We start from the raw sequence: 19,713 nt of genomic DNA, 5'->3' as shown, positions 1-19,713 counted from the left end.
TTCCTTCCTTAGAGGAAGGGTGACGATTCTGCAGATGTGATTAAAGTCCCAAGTCAACTGAGTAAATCAAGAGCACCCTTGGTCGGCCTGACTTAGATGGAAGCCCTTAAAAAACCAGGAACTTCCTGAAGCAAAAGAAATTCTACTGCTGGTTTTAAAGACATGGTATGCCATGTTGTGAGACAACAGTGAAAGGGCCTCTAGGAGCGGACAGCCAGCAAGAAACTAAAGACCTCAGCCCTACATTTCATTGTATTCATCAACAATCACATGAACCTGGTAAAGAACCCAGGCTCCCAAAGTTCAGTCAACATCTAGACTGCAACTATGTGAAATACAACCAAGCTGCGCCCATCCTCCTGACCCACGAAACTGGAGGAAAATAAATGTGTTGTTTTAAACTGCCAAATTTGGGTAATTCATTACATATCAATAGAAAACTAATACACGTTTCACGATGGTACTACTCAATCAACAAATATTCACCAAAGATAGAAAATATGAAACAATGAGGCACCTGGGTTAAGCATCTGACTCTTGATCTCAGCTCAGGTCGTGATCTCAGGGTGGTGAGTTCAAGCCCCACACTGAATTCCACACTGGGCGTGGAGCTTACTTAAAAAAAAACAAAAAGAATCTTCAAATAGAAAAGACTATACAGGGGCACCTGGGTGGCTCAGTGGGTTAAGCCTCTGCCTTCAGCTCAGGTCATGATCCCGAGGTCCTGGGATCAAGCCCCGCATCAGGCTCTCTGCTCAGCAGGGAGCCTGCTTCCCTTCCTCTCTCTCTGCCTGCCTCTCTGCCTGCTTGTGATCTCTCTCTGTCAAATAAATAAATAAAAATCTTAAAAAAAAAGAAGAAGACTATACACTTACTGATTAAAAGCATTAAAAATTTAATGGATTTTCTCAAAGACTTATTGTAAAGCTAAAAAGAAAATATGAAGCAACACACACTATCACCTCTTTGTGCATGTTCCACTCTTGCCTGTAATGGATATATGTATTTCTCTTCTCCCCAATCGTGCCTTCCCTTCACCTGGGGTGAGTGGTCCAGACAAAGAAAGCGGGCAAAGACCTTAGAAATTCATAAGTAACAGCAGAATCAGCAAATCAGTTTTAACAGTAGGGGGAGCTACCAAAAAAAGAATACTGGTTGATGTCACAAAGGTATCACAATGTCAAAGAATGGTACAGGAATGACAAGATCAAAAGATATCAATGTATTCTGCCAAAACCAGTCTTCCCCATTTACTGGCACATCTACTTTTGACATTTGCACTTGAATCTAGATTAATGGTTTCAATGAAATTTCTTTGTTTGTTTCAATGAAATATCTATTTAACTCACCCCAGATATCATATGAGAATCTTCCAATCTTGAAAAGTACCTACCTTTAAGATACATACCACTTTACAAATGGCACAATTATGCCAGTGACAACCTAACTGCCCATAAGTGATAAGAAATATAACAATAAGCCAAATAAGTCTAGTCAGAATTTTCATTATATCTTGAAAACACACTCCCGAAAGGTTATGAGCACCTTAATATATGACATCTGGCTTGCAGGTAACTGTCTACCTTTCTCAGAAGAGACACCTTTTCTAGAGCACTTCCAACTTTTTTTATTCACTTATGAGAGCAAAACGTTCTTTTAGAGATGCTAAGAGAACATAAGTCCTTAAAGTCCCAGTTGAGCAAAATATCAAATGTTTCTAGTGGGCTCTTCTGATCATCCTCTATGCTACATATAAACTTTCAAAAAGTCACTAAAGGAGACTACATGAACAAACACAGACTATCCATTTTTCAAAACTCTTTATTACTTTTCTCCTTAATGACTACTCACATAGTCTAGTTTACGTTATCTCACACAACTTTCTAATTGCTGTCTGGGGAATGCTAATATCATGCTTTTATTTTTTTTTTAAGTTTATTTACTTATGTAAGTAATCTTTACAGCCAACATGGGACTCGAACTCACAATTTCAAGATTAAGAGTCGCATGCTCTTCTGACTAAGACAGCCAGGTGCCCTTTATGCTTTAAATATTATAATTTTAGGGGTGCCTGGGTGGCTCAGTGGGTTAAAGCCTCTGCCTTCAGCTCAGGTCATGATCCCAGGGTCCTGGGATCGAGCCCCACATCGGGCTCTCTGCTCAGCAGGGAGACTGCTTCCCTTCCTCTCTCTCTTCCTGCCTCTCTGCCTACTTGTGATCTCTGTCAAATAAATAAATAAAATCTTTTTTAAAATAAATAAATAAATATTATAATTTTATTGTGAATACTATTTACAAAGTGAAGTGCAAACAGCACTTTTCTGTATTTTGAAAACCAATTAACATTAAGCAAATACTTTATTGGGTATTGCTTCCATTTTTAGCAAAAACAAACAGAACACTGAGTAGCCTTTCTACAAATATGTAGTTATTTAGAAAACTGAGTCACATGTTTTTAGAGACAACCCAAATCTACTCTTGGACAACATACTTACATAAACATATCCTGAAAGTAACCCATCTATTGGTTCCATGTTTAAACAGGTTTAGTAGATTATAAGTAAGGTTAAAAGCCACTGTTCTTTACAGACCAGAGAAACCTAAACTTGGTTACCCTAAGTAGGAAACATCCAAACAAAAAGCACTCATAATAGGACAGTAGAAAATTATAATTAGCATATATAAATGTTCTTATAATAGAACAAATGTACCTACCCTCTATCCTCAAAATCTCATGTTTCTTATACTTATATTCATGAATAAAAATGTTTTTCAGACTTGTATCTTTTAATTTTTAAAGATTTACTTTTTACTTATTTTGGAGAGAGAGCAAGCAAGCAGGAAAGTGGGGGGAGGGACAGAGAAAAAGGGAGAGAATCTCAAAAAGACTCCCCACGAGCACACAGCCCAACTTGGAGCTCAATCTCAAAACCCTGAGAACATGATCTGAGTGGAATTCAAGAGTCGGATGCTTAACGGACTGAGCCACTCAGGTGCCCCCAGATTTATATATTTTTAAAATTACATAATAAAGCTTTATATACAACCTCAAGTAGCTATTAATGCCAAAAGATTCTTCTCAACCTTGAGTCACGAACAATAATGGTCAGAAAGTATTTAAGATAAAATTAACTAACTTTAAAAGGATAAATTTACATTGCTAAGGCCAACTACAAAAATGGACTATTCTAAATATTCAACAGTCTAAAATGTGGATTGTCACAAGATGCTGGCTTCCCACAACATATAATAAAACCTTACTCGTTTACACCATGCTAACTGAGAGCTTTAAATAACTTTATTTTGATTATTTGATGAGAAAAAGATTCATTAATAGTAATCTTTAAATTTCTAAAAACTTTTTTGAAAAGAACAGACATTTCTTCAAAGAAGACATATAGATGGCCAACAGACACATGAAAAGATGCTCATCATCACTTACCATAAAGGAAATCCAAATCAAAACTACAATGAGATATCACTGCACATTTGTCAGTGGGGCTAAAATCAACAACACAAGAAACAAAAGGTATCGGTGAGAATGTGGAGAAAAAGGAACACTCATACACCGTTGGTGGGAATGCAAACTGGTGTAGCCATTTGTGGAAAACAGTATGGAGGTTCCTCAAAAAGTTAAAAACAGAACTGGACTACAATCTAGCAATCACACTATTGGGTATTTACCGCCCCCCCCCAAAAATAAAACAGAAAAACACTAATTCAAAGGAATACATGCACCCCTATGTTTACAGGAGCATTATTCACACTAGCCAAATTATGGAAGTAGCTCAGGTGTCCACTGACTGACAAATGGATGAAGAAGTCACACACACACACACACATACACGAATATTATTCAGCCATAAAAAAAAGAGTGAAATTTTGTCATCTGCAACAACATGGGACGGAGCTGGAGAGTATAATGCTAAGCAAAATAAGTCAGAGAAAAGACAGATGCTGTATGATTTCACTCATATGTGGAACGTGAGCAATAAAACAAATGAGCAAAGGGAAAAAACCAGAAAGCCAGACCAAGAAACAGACTTTCACTTATAGAGAACAAATTGATGATTATCAGAGTTAGGGTAGGAGATGGGGGAAACAAGTGATGGGGATTAAGGAAGGCACTTGCTGTGATGAGCACTGGGTGATGTATGAAAGTACTGAATCACTATATTGTACACCTGAAACTAATATACACTGTATGTTAATTAAGTGAAATTAAAATAAAAACAAAAAAAAAATAAAAAAAAACTTTAAAAGAATAGACTGAGTTTTATATTCACATACCTAAAAAGCATCCTTCTCATTAAAAAACATTAGGAATAAATTTTTTAAACTATTTTATTTTTTAAAAGTAATCTCTTTGCCAATGTGAGGCTCAAACTCCCAACCCTAAGATCAAGAGTTGAATGCTCTACCAACTGCGTGTGCCACCCAGGCACCCCAGAAATAATTTCTAAGTACACTACCAGTAGATTCAGTCATATGTTCGTTCAGCATATATTTGTTATGTCGTGCCAGGCACAGATCTAGGCCCTTGGCATACATCAATTGGGGTGGGGGGACACAAATCCCTATTCTTATGGAACTTACATTCTAGCATAAAATATTTTACTTTTGTAGTCCTCATAATTAACATTGTATTTCCCTCCATAACCTTCAACCCCATCCATACTTTATAGGATGCTGGGCAGTGAATAAGTATTCCTTGAAGTGACCAAATGAAAATTATAGGAAATTAAGTATATATTCTGGGCTATTCTCATCTTGTATATCTTAGAATCTTCAGTCTGAAGTACTTAACTTAGAATCCCAGCATTGAAAAAAATTAAAAAATAAAAATAAAAATAAATTTAAAAAATTAAAAAAGAATCTCAGCATTGTTCCCACTACTCAGTTTCTTGAGTACTGAGTTACTTTCTTGGGAAACTTATACTTAAACACTTCAGATCTGAAGCATAAATGAACTGTCTAATCAGCTTTTTAAGACTTCTCCATAAAACGGTATCTTCACTTACAAGATTTAGTTACCAATATACTAAATATAGTCACACTTCTTGCCCCATTTACTTTCATTTCACAAAGCAATGATTCTACTTGATTTCTGGAGAAGTTTATTACTTGAAAATTCTAACTCTGTGAAAAAAAAATATGCTAAACCTTCCATGATGTTTTAGAAGAAGTTCAAATAAAATTCTCCATTACAGCTTTCTTTTTTCATCTGAAAAGTGTTTCAGTGAAATTGATATACATGTACACAACTGCTTTCAGTGGAAACGAGACCATCTTTTTTAAGAAAACATTTATGAATTGTGGTCTACAAAAATATTTAGTCCTTTATGCTCAATGTACTAATACAAATTTAAACATTCTAAAAGACCTAAAATTATGATAAATCTTTTTATGTCTACATGCATTAAAAATCTGTACATATTAAGTCAAAAGAGCTGAACATATATGGTGATACTCGAACTAAAAAAATATGGACACATACAGTTAAGAGACAGAAAAAGCACTTGGGCTATTCACATAATGATTAGTGAATTAAAACTGTGAGATAAAATTGTTTTCTATTTAGAATTCTATTTAATGTTAATAGAATGTTCTCTGTTCAACGAAAGCACATTCTTTCTGACTTTTAACTTCAAAGGACAAAATGGCAAACAGTTTATTTTTCAATCATCATAAATATAGATTAAAGGGTTTGGCTGTCACAGAGAGACAAATGACATGGCTCAGCAGTAGCTAGAAAGTAATAAGAAAGATGAAATGGGTGGTAGAGAATCAAAGCAAGGGACAAACAAATCTTCCTTGACCTGATAAAGGCCAACATGGAAAACACAGTTAACATCATACTGAACACTAAAAAATGGAATGCTTTACAGGTAAAAATCAGGAACAAAACAAGAATATCACGGTCCCTGGGTGACTCAGTCAGTTAAGCGGCTGCCTTCAGCTCAGGTCCTCATTTCAGGGTCCTGGAATTGAGCCCCACATCAGGCTACCTACTCAGCCGGCAGTCTGCTTCTCTCTCTCCCTCTGCCCCTCCCCCTGCCCCTGCATTATCTCCATACACACCCCCAAATAAATAAAACATTTTTAAAAATTTAAAAGCAAAAATAAGGATATCTATCAGCTTTCATCACTGCTATTCAGAATTGTACTGGAGGTGTGAGCCAGAGCAATTTGGCAAAAAAAAAGGAAATACAAGTCACTGAGGTTAGAAGAAGGAAAACTACCAATATTTGCAGATGACATAACCTTCTACATAGAGAATCTGAAGACATCTACAAAAAAAGCTTCTAGAACTAGTGAGATTAGCAGAGCAAAATGTAACATCAAAATGTAAAAATTAATTGTATTTCCACAAACTAGCAACAAAAATTATAATTTAAAAACAATATAATTTACAATAGCAATGAAACTGAAAACTTCAAAACACTACTGAGAGAAATTGAAGAAAGAAAATATGTGAAGAGATACACTGTGTTCACAGGTTAGATAATCTATAGATTCAAGGCAATCTCAATAAAAATCACAGCAGGCTTGCTTATAGAACCTGACAAACCAATTCTAAAATTCACAAGAAAATGAGAGACTTGAATGTAAATTGAAAGGATTTGAATTGAAAATAGTTGAGGGGCACCTGGGTGCCTCAGTCGGATAAGTGTCTGACTCTCAGTTTCAACTCAGGTCATGAGATCAAGTCCAGGATCAGGATCCACACTCAGTGAGGAGCCTGCTTGAGATTCCCTCTCTCATTCTCCTTCTGCCCCTCCCCCTACTAGCATAAACACATACTCTCTAAATAAATAAATCTTAAAAAAAAAAAAAAAGTTGAAAACAACTTTGAAAAACACAAAATGGGAGACTAAATCTACTGATTTTAAGACTCATTATAAACTACAGGAACCAAGACACTACATTGTCATCAAGATCATCTTAACAGACAGAGGAATGAAACAAAACAGAGTCCAGAATAAGACCCACACATATATGGACAACTCAATTTTGACAAAGATATACAGGCACACATCATTTTATTGTGCTTGACAGATACTGAGTTTTTACAAATTGAAGGTTTGTGGCAATCCTGCATCCAGCAAGTTTATGGTACCACTCTTCTAACAGCATTTGCTCACTTCATGTCTTTCTGTACATTTCCGTTAATTCTCTCAATATTTCACATTTTTCTTTATTACTATATTTGTTGTAATGATCTGTGAGCAGTAATTACAACTCACTGAAAGCTCAGTAATTGTAACTCGCAGCATTTTTTAGCAATGAAGAATTTTTTAATTATGTATTCTTTTTTTTTTTTTTTTTTTGGTCCAAGAGAGAGGGAGAGAGAGCAAGCACAGGCAGACAGAATGGCAGGCAGAGGCAGAGGGAGAAGCAGGCTCCCCGCCGAGCAAGGAGCCCGATGTGGGACTCGATCCCAGGACACTGGGATCATGACCTGAGCCGAAGGCAGCTGCTTAACCAACTGAGCCACCCAGGCATCCCTTAATTATGTATTCTTAAAATGTTATTATTTATTAGAGAGAAAGAGAGTACAAGGAGAGGGAGGGGCAGAGAGAAAGACGGAGAAGTAGACTTCCTGATGAGCAGGGAGCCCGACATGGGGCTCAACCCCAGGAGTTTGGGATCATAACCTGAGCTGAAGGCAGACACTTAACCAACTAAGTTACCCAGGCACCCCAAGATATGTACTTTTTTTTTCTTTAGAAATAATATTACTGCACACTTAACAGACCACAGCATAGTGTAAACATAATTTTAATATGAACTAGGAAACCGAAAAATTCATTTGATTTGCTTTATTGCAATATTTGCTTTATTGTGGTTGTCTGGAATGGAACCCATAGTATATCTGGGGTATGCCTACAAAAATTCAGTAGAAAAAGGCTAGTAATGTCGAAAGATGGCTGAAAATATGCAAAAAAAAAAAAAAAAGTGCACTTCAATCCATACCTTGTACTGTATGCAAAAATTAACACAAAATGGATCAAAGATCTCTCTGGAATCTAACATAATAAAATTTCTTAAAGAAATAGGAGAAATCCTTGGTGACCTTAGATTGGGCAAATTATTTCTTAGAAAAACCACCATAAGCATGACACTTAAAAGAATAAATTGATATTTTCTAATTCATCAAAATTAAAACATCTGCTTTTCAAAAGACACTGCTAAAAGAATGAAAAGACTGGCCGGAGAGTGGGAGCATATTATCAGATAAAGGAGTTGTACCCAGAATATATAAAGAACTCTCGGAACTCAGTATTAAGAAAACAAAACAACCTAATTTAAAGACAACAAAAGATTTAAAGGGATATTTCATCAAAGAAGATATACAGATTGCAAATAACCACACAAAAAGATGTTCAACATCATTAGACATCAGGCGTGTGCAGATTAAAACCATAAAGCAATTTTCCTACATACTCATCAAGACAGATAAACAACAGAACACCAACTGCTGCCAAAGACAAGGGAAGAGTGGGTCTCTCATTCACTGCTGGTGGGGAAATAAAGTGTTACAACAACACTGGAAAATAGTTGAGCACTTTCTTACAAATTTGAACCTACTCCAACTCTATGAGCTATCCAGGTAACAAATACAAATGTCCGTATAAAGACTTGTATTTGTTATAGCTAACCACTGGAAACAAAATAAATGTCTATTAATAGGTAAATATTCACATGTGGTACATGTTTATTCACCTGTGGTATATTAATAAAGTAGAATATTAGTACATAATAAAATAGAAGTATTGATATTCACAACAATATGGACAAGTCTCAAAATACTTGCTCAAAGAAGCTAGATCAAAAAGAGAGTACATAGGGTGCCTGGGTTGCTCAGTGGGTTAAAGCCTCTGCCTCAGGTCATGATCCTGGGGTCCTGGGATCGAGCCCCACATTGGGCTCTCTGCTCAGCAGGGAGACTGCTTCCTCCTCTTTCTCTGCCTACTTGTGATCTCTGTCTGTGAAATAAATAAAAATCTTAAAAAAAAAAAAAAAAGAGAGAGAGAGAGAGTACATACTATACAATTCCATCCATATAAAATTCTAAAAAACACAAAGTAATCTTTGGTGACAGCAGAGCAACAGTTGCCTAGGGTCCAGCAATATGGTGAGAGAGATTACAGTAGGAGCAAAAGGAAATTTTTGGGAGTAATGAATATGTTCATGATACTGAGTGTGGTGATGGTTTATGGATGTATAAATATGTCAAAACTGATCAAACACTATATTTTAAATATTATACTTCAATAAAACTGTTAAAAACATAGTCAAACCACTTAAGAGACAAAATATGTAGAGAATTTTCACATTCTGATTCATAATCTGGTATATAACAAAATTAAATTAAACAATGCATATTTGGGCCAGGTTCTTCATCATGTTAACATGACTGATTTCTTCTAATAGTGGCAAATGCTGATAATGCCAATTAAAATTTTTATTCAGTTTGAACCTCAGATGTCACAGGATTGGATACAAAGATTCTTCTATACATTACAATCTTAAGACTTGTTACTAAGAAAATAAAAGACAATGGAGCACCTGTGTGGCTCAGTTGGTTAAGTGTCTGCCTTTAGCTCAGGTCATGATCCCAGGGTTGTGAGATCAAGCCTGGCACTGGGCTCTCTGATCAGTTGGGAGCCTGCTTCTCTCTCTCCCTCTGCCACTCCCCCACTTGTGCTCTCTCTCTCTCAAATAAAGTGGCTCAGTCTTAAGTGTCTGCCTTCAGCTCAGGTCACGATCCCAGAGTCCTGGGATAGAGCCCCAGGTCGGGCTCCCTGCTCGGCAGGAAGCCTGCTTCTCCTCTTCCCACTCCTCCTGCTTGTATGCATTCTCTTGCTGTCTCTCTCTGTCAAAAAAATAAATTAAATCTTAGAAAGAAAGAAAGAGAGAAAGGAAGAAAGAAAATGACAAGATGTTTATTCTCTTTAACTTATTTCTGCCTCATTTCCTTCATCTACAGAAATGTCAAAGTAATAGCATTCACCACAAAGGGTTATTTTAGGGACCACGATATAAAACAGGTACTAGACTGTAAGCAGAAATACAAGCTGATTAATCTTCAAGTGGTTAATTTACTCCCAAAGAATAATTTATATAACTATATTAAATGGTCCTACACAGAATAACCCAAATATAAAGGAAAGAACTTTTTGTTTTCAATTTAGAAATTTTGTGAAATAAAAGGGCACAGCTTAAAACTAGATCACAATTTCCATAATCATAAATCAAACCTTCTATTAATGTCATAATTCATGCTTGCAGGAACAAAATGTCACTGAAAATAAAATATATTTATATGATCAAAGCAACAAAAGGAGGAAACAAATAGGGAAGAAAAATTAACTTGGAAACTAGTCCAATGGTTCTTAAAGTATCAGTTTCTAGAAAAGATGAACATGTTTCATGTTAATATTTCATAAACTTTACTTATATCGGCCCTGGTTACACTATTTGCTACATAAAATGTTCACCCAATTAAGAAAGCAGTGAATTGGGTTCAGAATCACATTAAGTATAAACCAGAGCATGGAAAAATTTGGGGTATCAATTAATTGAAAGTAATTAAATTTAACTACCTTTTGTTGTATTCAAATTTCTGTATTTCTACCCATCTGATGTTTTCAAAGTAGTTAACTATCTTTTTTTTTTTTGTTAACTATCTTTTAAAAGTAACTTTCTAATTTAAAAAAAAGGGGAAAAAATGGAGGAAGCACATCCAGAATGGCAGAGTAAAGACCTCTGAAAATCCACTCCTTCATAAAAGCAGAAAGAATACTGGTAAACTCTTGATTTTGGCTAAGGTCGTGAGATGGAGCCCCATGTGGGGCCTGCTCCTCACTCAGCAAGGAGTCTACTTAAGACTCTCTCACCCTCTGTCCCTCCCCACTCTCACACTCTCTCTCTCAAACAAATAAATAAAATAATAAATCTTTTGAAAAAAAGAATTCTGTAGCTGAAGGTAAAATAATTGAAATAAAAAATTCAATAAAAGAGCTGAACAGAAAGTTGAGCTACTACAAAAAAGAATTAGTGAACTCGAAAGTCAGTCAGTTGAGAATATCCAATTTGAGGAATAGAAGGAATAAAGAATGAAGAAAAATAAAGAGTCTGAGACCTGAGAGACACCGTCAAGTATACCAACATATTCATAATGGAAGTTTCAGAAACAGTCAACTAGAAAAGGGGCAGAGAAAATATTTTAAGAAATAATGGCAGATAAATCCCCAAATTTCATGTTTAAAATTTAATCTACACATAAAAAAAAAACTAAATAGCTTCCAAAAAAGATAAATTCAACCAGATCCTAGACACTTCACAGTCGAACTATTACAGCACAAAGAAAAAGAAAATCTTGAAAGTAGAAGGAGAAAAGTGATTCATCACCTACAAGTGATCTTCGGTAACTTTAAGAGACAATATCTAACCAGGAAACAGGCAGGTCAGAGGGCAGTAAATGACACATTCAAAGTACTAAAAGAAAGACTATCAACAAGATTTCACTATGTAGCAAAACAAAACTTCAAAAATAAAGAATTAATGATCATTCCAAAGAAACAGAAACTAAAAGAATTTGTAACTAGCACATCTGTCCTAGACAAAAAAACTAAAAGATGAAATGAAAGAACATTTAGAGAGTAACTAAAATCCACAGGAAGAAATGAAAACCAGCAATAAGGGTAACTACATGGCTAAACATAAACAACACAATAAATGTATTTTGTATTCGTAAACTTTTTCTCCTGATTTAAAAAACAATTGCATAAGGCAATACTTAAAATGTGTTGACAGGATTATACCCTAAAGATGTCATCTAAATGACAATACTACAAAAAGAGAAGGAAAGGTGAGCTATATAGGAGCAAAATTCCTATATGCTATTTAAATTAAGCACTATTATCCCCAACTAAAACGTTATAAGTAAATCCCCAGGAAACCACTAAGAAAGAAACTCAAAATACTATAGTAAAACAAAAAACAAAATTAAAATGACAGCTTAGAAAATACCTATTGGAAAGAAGGCTATTAATAAAGAATAGAGGAAGAAAGGGACAAAAGATTAAGAAAACTAGTAAAACAGCACTACTTTATCAATAACAGCATTAAATGTAAATAAAATAAATACTCAAATCAAAAGGCAAAGATTCACACAACAGATATTTTGTTAAGCCCTGCTCCAATTATATGCTCTCTACAAAGGACACAGCTCAGATTGAAAGACCAAACTAAATGTAAAAGCATGTAAAACAAGATATGCCAAAAAACAGTAAACACAACAGAGCTCATGTAACTGTACTAATATAAGACTGGTTGAAACTAAAAAACAATTTAACAAAGTTGCAGGATACGAACTCTACCTGCAAAAATCAACGGGGTTTCTATACCTTGACAATGAATGATCCAAAAAGGAAGAAAACAAATCTTAGTACAGTAACATCAAAATTAATTAAAATACTTAAAAATAAATTAGATTAAGGAGGCAAAAGACTTATATACTGAAAATGACAAAATACTAACGCAAAGAAATTAAAGGTGATACAGATGGAAATCCTCCGTTCATAGACTGGAAGACAATATTATTAAGATGTCGAAACTACCCAAAGCAATCTAGAGATTTAATGTAAAATTATCAAGACGCCATTGGCATTTTTTACAGGAAAAGAAAAATTCATCCTAAAACTCATATGGAATCTCAAAGGATTCTGAATAGCCAAAACAAATCTTGGAAAGAAGAACAAAGTTAGAGATGTCATTTCCTCAATTCAAAACTTACAAAGCTACAGTAACCAAACAATGTAGAACTACTGGCGTAAAGACCAAGGGAATAGAATGGAGCCCAAAAATAAACGCTTGCATCTATGCTCATGATTCTATACAAGGGTGTCAAGACCTTCAATGTGGAAAGGACAGTCTTTTCCCAAACAGTGGTGGGGAAAAATGGATATCCACAGGAAACTGGGCCAATCAGCACAGGAAAAGTTGCTCAATATCAATGTTTAGGTAATTGCATATTAAATTCACAGTGAGATACCACATCACATCCAATAGGATGGCTACTGTCAAAAACAAAAACAAAAACAAAAACAGAAAATAACAAGGATGGGGAGATCCTGGAAGCCTTGAAAAGAAAACAAACTTAGAGGGGTCACACTTCCTCAATTCAAAACTTACTAAAAAGCTACAGTAATCAAAACAATGTACTGTTGGTGGAGAGTAAAATGGTGTGTTGCTATGAAAAACAGTATGTAGTTCCTCAAAAAACTAAAAACAGAATGATCACATGATCTGATAATGCCACTTCTGAGTATATAACCAAAAGAACCGAAAACCAGGTCTTGAGATATTTATACCCCCAAGTTCATAGCAGCTTTATTCACAATAGCTAAAAGGTGGAAGGAAGCAAGACTAGTGTCCATCGGTGGATAAATGGGTAAACAAATATGATATATCCATATAAGAGAATATTATTTAGCCTTAAAAAGGAAATTCTGACACATGTTACCTTGGGGATGAACCCTGAAGACTTCATGAAAAGTGAAATAAGCCAGTCACAAAATAGCAAATACTGGTTGAGTCCACTTAATAAGGTAGCTACAGCAGCCAAATTCATAGACAGAAAGTACAATGGCGGTTTCCAAGGAATAGTAGGAGGGAATGAGGAGTTGTTTAATGTGTACAGCCTTTCAGTTTTTAAAGCTGAAAAGCATTTTTGGGATGGATGATAATGATGGTTCCACAACAATATGAATATACTTACCACCACTGGACTATATACTTAAAGAATCTTTAAGATGGTAAATTTTGTGATGCATATTTTACACAATTAAAAATAATGTTTTATGAACTTACATTTATATGAAGAGATCTGATCTGTTTCTGTAGTCACCAAATGTTATTTTAGAGGTGTGATAGGCCATTAATTAGTGAAAATACTCATATTTTTTAATTTCATGAAACTTATGTCAGCTTTCATCATCTATGATCTCTTCTTATTCTAATCCTTTTTTTTTTTTTTTAAGATTTTATTCATTCGTTTGACGAGAGAGAGCACGAGAGCACAAGCAGAGGGAACGGCAGAAGGAGAGGGAGAAGGAGAGGTTCTCTTCTCCTCTGCAAACCAGAGGAGAAGACGTGAGGCTCTGTGAAGCTCAATGCAGGGCTCCGTGTAAGGCTTGATCCCAGGACCCTGGAATTAGCTGAAGGCAGTTGCTTAACCAACTGAGCCACCCAGGTGCCCCCCTTTTCTTATTCTAAATAAATACACTCAATTAGCATTCTTACTCCACCATTTAAAAAAAAAAAAAAAAAAGACTATGCTTATATTTTTAAGAGCCCTGACAAACTCTGAAAAGGAAAGTGAAGAATAATGTAAGGCCCAACGAGTTAATTTGGAGGAAAAAAGGAGGTCCTAAATTTTCTCATGAGTTCATGTAAATAAAAGTACAATAACAAAAGAGTGAAAATTAAAACAACCTGAACTAAACCCATATTATGCTTACTATAGCAGATTCATTCCAAATATAAATTTATGTTGCATGAAGAAATATTGAAAAAATTCAACAGTTAATCCAATATTGTACTGCCTCTAGGGATATGCTTTTTTTTTTTTAATTTTAGTATCTAAAATTTCTTCTAATAGTTTGCAGCACCAGTAATTTTTTCTACTTATCATCACATACACTGGACTTTAAAACGACATGTAGAAAACATACACTATCCTAGGAGCTCATACCCAATGCTCTCAACCTATTTTTATAGGGTACAAAAAGAGATATTAACACTGCTTCCACAGATGAAGAAACAAACTTATCGAGATTATATAATCTCAGTGTTACACTGCAAGAAAATACAAGACCTACTGTGCCAGATGCTAGCGACTACATTCTATTATACCTCAAAAATCTATTTGTTTACTTAATCAAATATTAAGCATCCACTATGTTCCAGGCACCATGCTAAGAACTGAGGATTAGAGCTCAAATATTAGCTAAGAAAGTAGAAATTACTTGAAAAATAATTTGTAATTTTTAAAGTGCTATATAAATGTCAGATGATACTACTTCTAGTAGTAGTATTACTATTAGTGGTAATAAAAAGATCTTGAATATTAACAATACTACTACTTAAGCATTCAAGTCTACCAAATGTATATTTTCCTTTATAATACTGCAGGTTCCTAAAGGCAGAAGTCCTGTTTACTTTGTATTTCTCTTAGCACCTAGGACTTAACTTTGTACTCTGTAGTATTCAAAAAGTATGTGTTAATTATACAGAAGCACCAATGTCACTTGGGCTTCTTTCCCTTGCTCTGTTTTCACACTAGATTCTAGAACACTAGACGCCAGATTTTTTGCCCAGGCATGACACTGGGAATACCTTTCAGAAAACCATCCACCAGGTCAGGAAAAAGACATAAATCCTAGGCCAACAAAACCACCAAATACTCACAAACTCATGCACTAAGAGTTTCCTACCAGGCTTTTTTTCTCTTAAACATAAAAAGGGTGATTTAAACATATTTAAAGACATATTTTAATGACCATCAACACCTAGCTGGGGTCATTATGGAGGATAAGGTCACACTAACCCACCAATGTACCATACTAAGTCGAGCACATTAAGTTATAATATGTTCACATTAAACTAGTATACTGATAAAAGTGCCAAAAAAAATTATCATCTAGGACTAGGTCAGTGAGGCTTCTCAATCAAAGCTGTCTTTTAGACAGCTTGGTGAAGAGCCAGTTTTTTTCAATTTCCAATCCATCATGGATTGTGGCAGATTTTATTTTCCAAAAACGGCAGCAACAACACTTCTAGAATTTTACCACTCCATCAAGAGATGGAGTCTATGCCCCCTACCCCACAAGTCTGGAAACACCTCTGTGGCTGCCTTAATGAATAACAGTACAGCTGAAAAGACATACTGACTACTGAGCCCAGGTCATAAGAAGAGACAGAGCTTTTACCTGACTTTGTCTAAGGACATGTACACTGTAAACCTAGCCACCAATATCTGAGGAAGCCCAGGCCACATATGGAAAGGGGACTCAGGCCCCCAGCCTCAGCCCTGGTGCAGGTCCCAACTGATAGCCCCAACTCGCCAGGTAAGCAAGTGAACCAACCTCAGTCAAGCCACCGCAGCTGCCTCTGCATAGAGCAGACAAGTCTTCCCTGCCAAGACCTGACCAAATTAGATTTGTGAACAAAATAAATGACTACTGTTTCAAAATACAAAGTTTTGAGGGGCAGCTGGGTGGCTCAGTGGGTTAAAGCCTCTGCCTTCGGCTCAGGTCATGATCTCAGGGTCCTGGGATCCCTCATCATCAGGCTCTCTGCTCAGCAGGGAGCCTGCTTCCCCCTCTCTCTTTGCCTGCCTCTCTGCCTATCAAATAAATAAATAAAATATTTTAAAAAGAATACTAAGTTTTGGGGCGCCTGGGTGGCTCAGCGGGTTAAAGCCTCTGCCTTCGGCTCAGGTCATGATCCCAGGGTCCTGGGATCGAGCCCCACATCAGGCTCTCTGCTCAGCAGGGAGCCTGCTTCCCTTCCTCTCTCTCTGCCTGTCTCTCTGCCTACTTGTGATCTCTGTCTGTCAAATAAATAAATGAAATCTTTAAAAAAAAAAAGAATACTAAGTTTTGAGATGGCATGTTTCTCAGCAGTAGGTACCACTAGAACATAGACCAACATAGTCCTTTTGCAAATCCAATAAAAGTAACTAGAAAATAGAATTTTTAAAGATACACAAAATACAAGCTCCAATGTTTTATTAGATTTAACAGAAATCAAATTCTCTGTCAATTATTATGAAGTGTCTAAACACTTACTCTCAAGTTACTGTACTTATCTCTTCCAAGGCCATGGAACAATCCACAGTCACTTAAGCAGCACCACTCCAAATTATGTTAAGAGAAAAGAAGCATAATTTAACTAGAGTGATGGTAAAATAGGTAATACAGCAAGGAAAGAAAGTGCTCAATTAATTGTTTCAAAGCTTTGCAATCCATTATACTACATTAATCTCCCTAAGAGTAAAGGTGTCCTGATTAAATACCATGGGAGGTAGATGGATCATGATCAAAATGGGAATCATTATACTTCAGAATACTACATCTAGCCCTCCCTTACTTTGATATCATACTCACATGAAAGCTTCTGATCTCTCATTTTCTCTCTCCTCCCCTACCCCCCATCTTCTTATATATGTGCACACTAAACAAATATGACAAAACTGTAACAACTTTGTCCCCAGCTTTATTGAAATAAAATTAACATAGAAGACTGTAATTTTAAGGCTTTATATATGTATATTTTGTGAAATGATTACCATGATAAGGTTAGTTAATTTAGTTAATATATGCATTACTTTACATAATTATAATTTTTTGTATGTGATATGAAGATTTAAGATCTACTGTCTTAGCAACTTTCAAGTATATAATACTGTACTATTAACTATACTAATCATATTGAGTATTAGAACACCCAAACTTGGGGCGCCTGGGTGGCTTAGTGGGTTAAGCATCTGTCTTCGGCTCAGGTCATGATCTCAGGATCCTGGGATCAAGCCCCACGTTGGGCTCTCTGCTCAGCGGGGAGCCTGCTTCCCCCTCTCTCTCTGCCTGCCTCTCTACTCGTGATCTCTCTCTCTCTGTCAAATAAATAAATAAAATCTTAAAAAAAGAAAAAGAAAAAAGAAAAAAATTAAAATTAAAATTAAAAAAGGAAAAAAAAAAAGAACACCCAAACTTATTCACCCTGTAACTGGAAGTTTATACCCTTTGACCAACCTCTCCCCATTTCCCCCACCCACCTCTAGCCCCTGGCAACCACAACCCTACTTTCTGTTTCTTTGACTTTGGCTTTTTAAAGATTCTGCACGTAAGTAAAATAAAATATTATGTTTATCTTGTCTCACTTATTTCTCTTAGTATAATGCCCTCAAAGTCCATCTTTTAAATCTTTTTAAAAGATTTTATTCATTTATTTATTAAAGAGAGAGAGACAGCGAGAGAGAGAGCACAAGCAGGGGAAGAGGAAGAGGAGAGAGAAGCAGACTCCCCACTGAGAAGGGAGTCCAATGTAGGGCTCGATCCCAGGACCCTGGAATCATGACCTGAGCCAAAGGCAGACGCTTAACCAACTGCGCCCTAAGGTCCATCTATGTTATCACAAACAGCAGGATTACTTTCTTTCTGATGGCTGAATAATGTTCCATTGTGTGTGGATGGAAATGACACACACATATACACATCTTCTTGATCCATTCATCCATCCATAGACACTTAAGTTGTTTCCATGCCTTGCATATTGTGAATAATGCTGCAATGTACACGGCAGTACAGGTTATCTCTTTGAAATAGTAATTTCATCTCCTTTAGATAGGTAACCAGAAGGGGGACTGGGGGCTCATATGATAGCTCTATTTTTAACTTTTTGAAAAATCTCTATTCTGCACATTTCCAATAGTGTACTAGGGTTCCCTTTTCTCCACATTCCTGCCAATACTTGTTATCTCTCCTCTTTGCAGAAACAGCCATTCTAACACATGCGAGGTGATACCTCATTGTGGCTTTCATTTCTATTTCTCTGATGATTGGTGATGTTAAGCATCTTTTCATATACATGCTCATTTGTATGTCTCCTTGGGAAAAATGTCTATTCAGGTCTTCTGTCCATTTTTAAATTAGAAAGGTTGTTTTGCTACTGAATTCCTTGTAGATTTTGAATATGAGCCCTTATCTGGTTGTTTGTAAATATTTTCTCCCATGCTGTAAGTTAACCCTTCATTCTGTTCTTTCTTTTACTGTGTAGAAGCTTTTTAGTTTGATGTAGTCTCTGTTGTTTATTTTTGCTTTAACTGCTTGACCTTTTGGTGTTAAAAACCAAAGAATTATCACCAAGACAAACATCAAAGGTTTTCTTCTAGGAGTTATGGTTTCAATCCTTACAATTAAGACTTTAATCTATTTAAAGTTAATTTTTGTGGGTGGTATAAAACAGGGTTCAAGTTCATTCTTTTGCACCTGCATATCCAGTTTTCCCAACACCATTTATTGAAAAACTATCTTTTCCCCACTGAGTATTCTTGACTTGCTTGTCAAATACCAGTTAACTGTATATGCATGGATTTACTTCTGGACTCTCAATTCTATTCTATTGGTCTATGTGTTTGTTTCTATGCCAGTACCATACTGTTTCGATCACTATAGCTTTGCAGTATAGTTTGAAATCAGGAAGTATAATGTCTCCAACTTTGTTCTTTCTCAAGATTGTTTAGACTACTTGGAGCCTTTTGTGATTTCATAAAAATTTTAAGATTATTTTTGCTATTTTTGTGAAAAACGACATTAGAATTTTGATACGGATTACACTAAATCCATAGATGGCTTGACAACGTGGACATTTTACCAACATTAATTCTTCTGATCCATGAATACAAAATATTTTTCCATTTATTTGTGTCCCCTTCAATTTTTTCCATCAATGTCTTCAAGTTTCCAGTGCACAGATCCTTCACCTCCTTGATTAAATTTATTTGTAAATATTTTATTTATTCCTGTTTTTGATGCCATTATAAATAGGAATGTTTATTTCTTCTTCAGATATTTTAAGTGTAGAGAAATGCAACTAATTGTTGCATGTTGACTTTATATCTTGAATCAGAAGTAGACTGAA

At 35.6% G+C, this 19,713-nt stretch overlaps 1 protein-coding gene across 5 annotated transcripts in view; it reads right to left on the bottom strand.

Moving 5' to 3' along the window:
• Positions 1-19,713, bottom strand: part of PTPN4 (protein tyrosine phosphatase non-receptor type 4) — a 220,522-nt gene that overhangs the window by 181,726 nt on the left and 19,083 nt on the right. For 2 of the 5 annotated variants that reach the window (XM_047722596.1, XM_047722597.1), the window contains exon 1: positions 518-558. The exons of 1 other annotated variant lie outside the window; for it this stretch is intronic. In XM_047722596.1, the coding sequence (XP_047578552.1) occupies positions 518-530 (13 nt within the window). In that variant the 5' untranslated portion in view covers positions 531-558. Of the gene's footprint in view, positions 1-517; positions 559-19,713 lie in introns of those variants that run through there. 2 more of the 5 variants (XM_047722599.1, XM_047722600.1) reach the window with 2 other exon arrangements.

This window comes from Lutra lutra, chromosome 3, assembly GCF_902655055.1.
Source record: "Lutra lutra chromosome 3, mLutLut1.2, whole genome shotgun sequence".
Lineage (NCBI taxonomy): Eukaryota > Metazoa > Chordata > Mammalia > Carnivora > Mustelidae > Lutra > Lutra lutra.
This window is presented reverse-complemented; position numbering and strand designations above follow the sequence as displayed.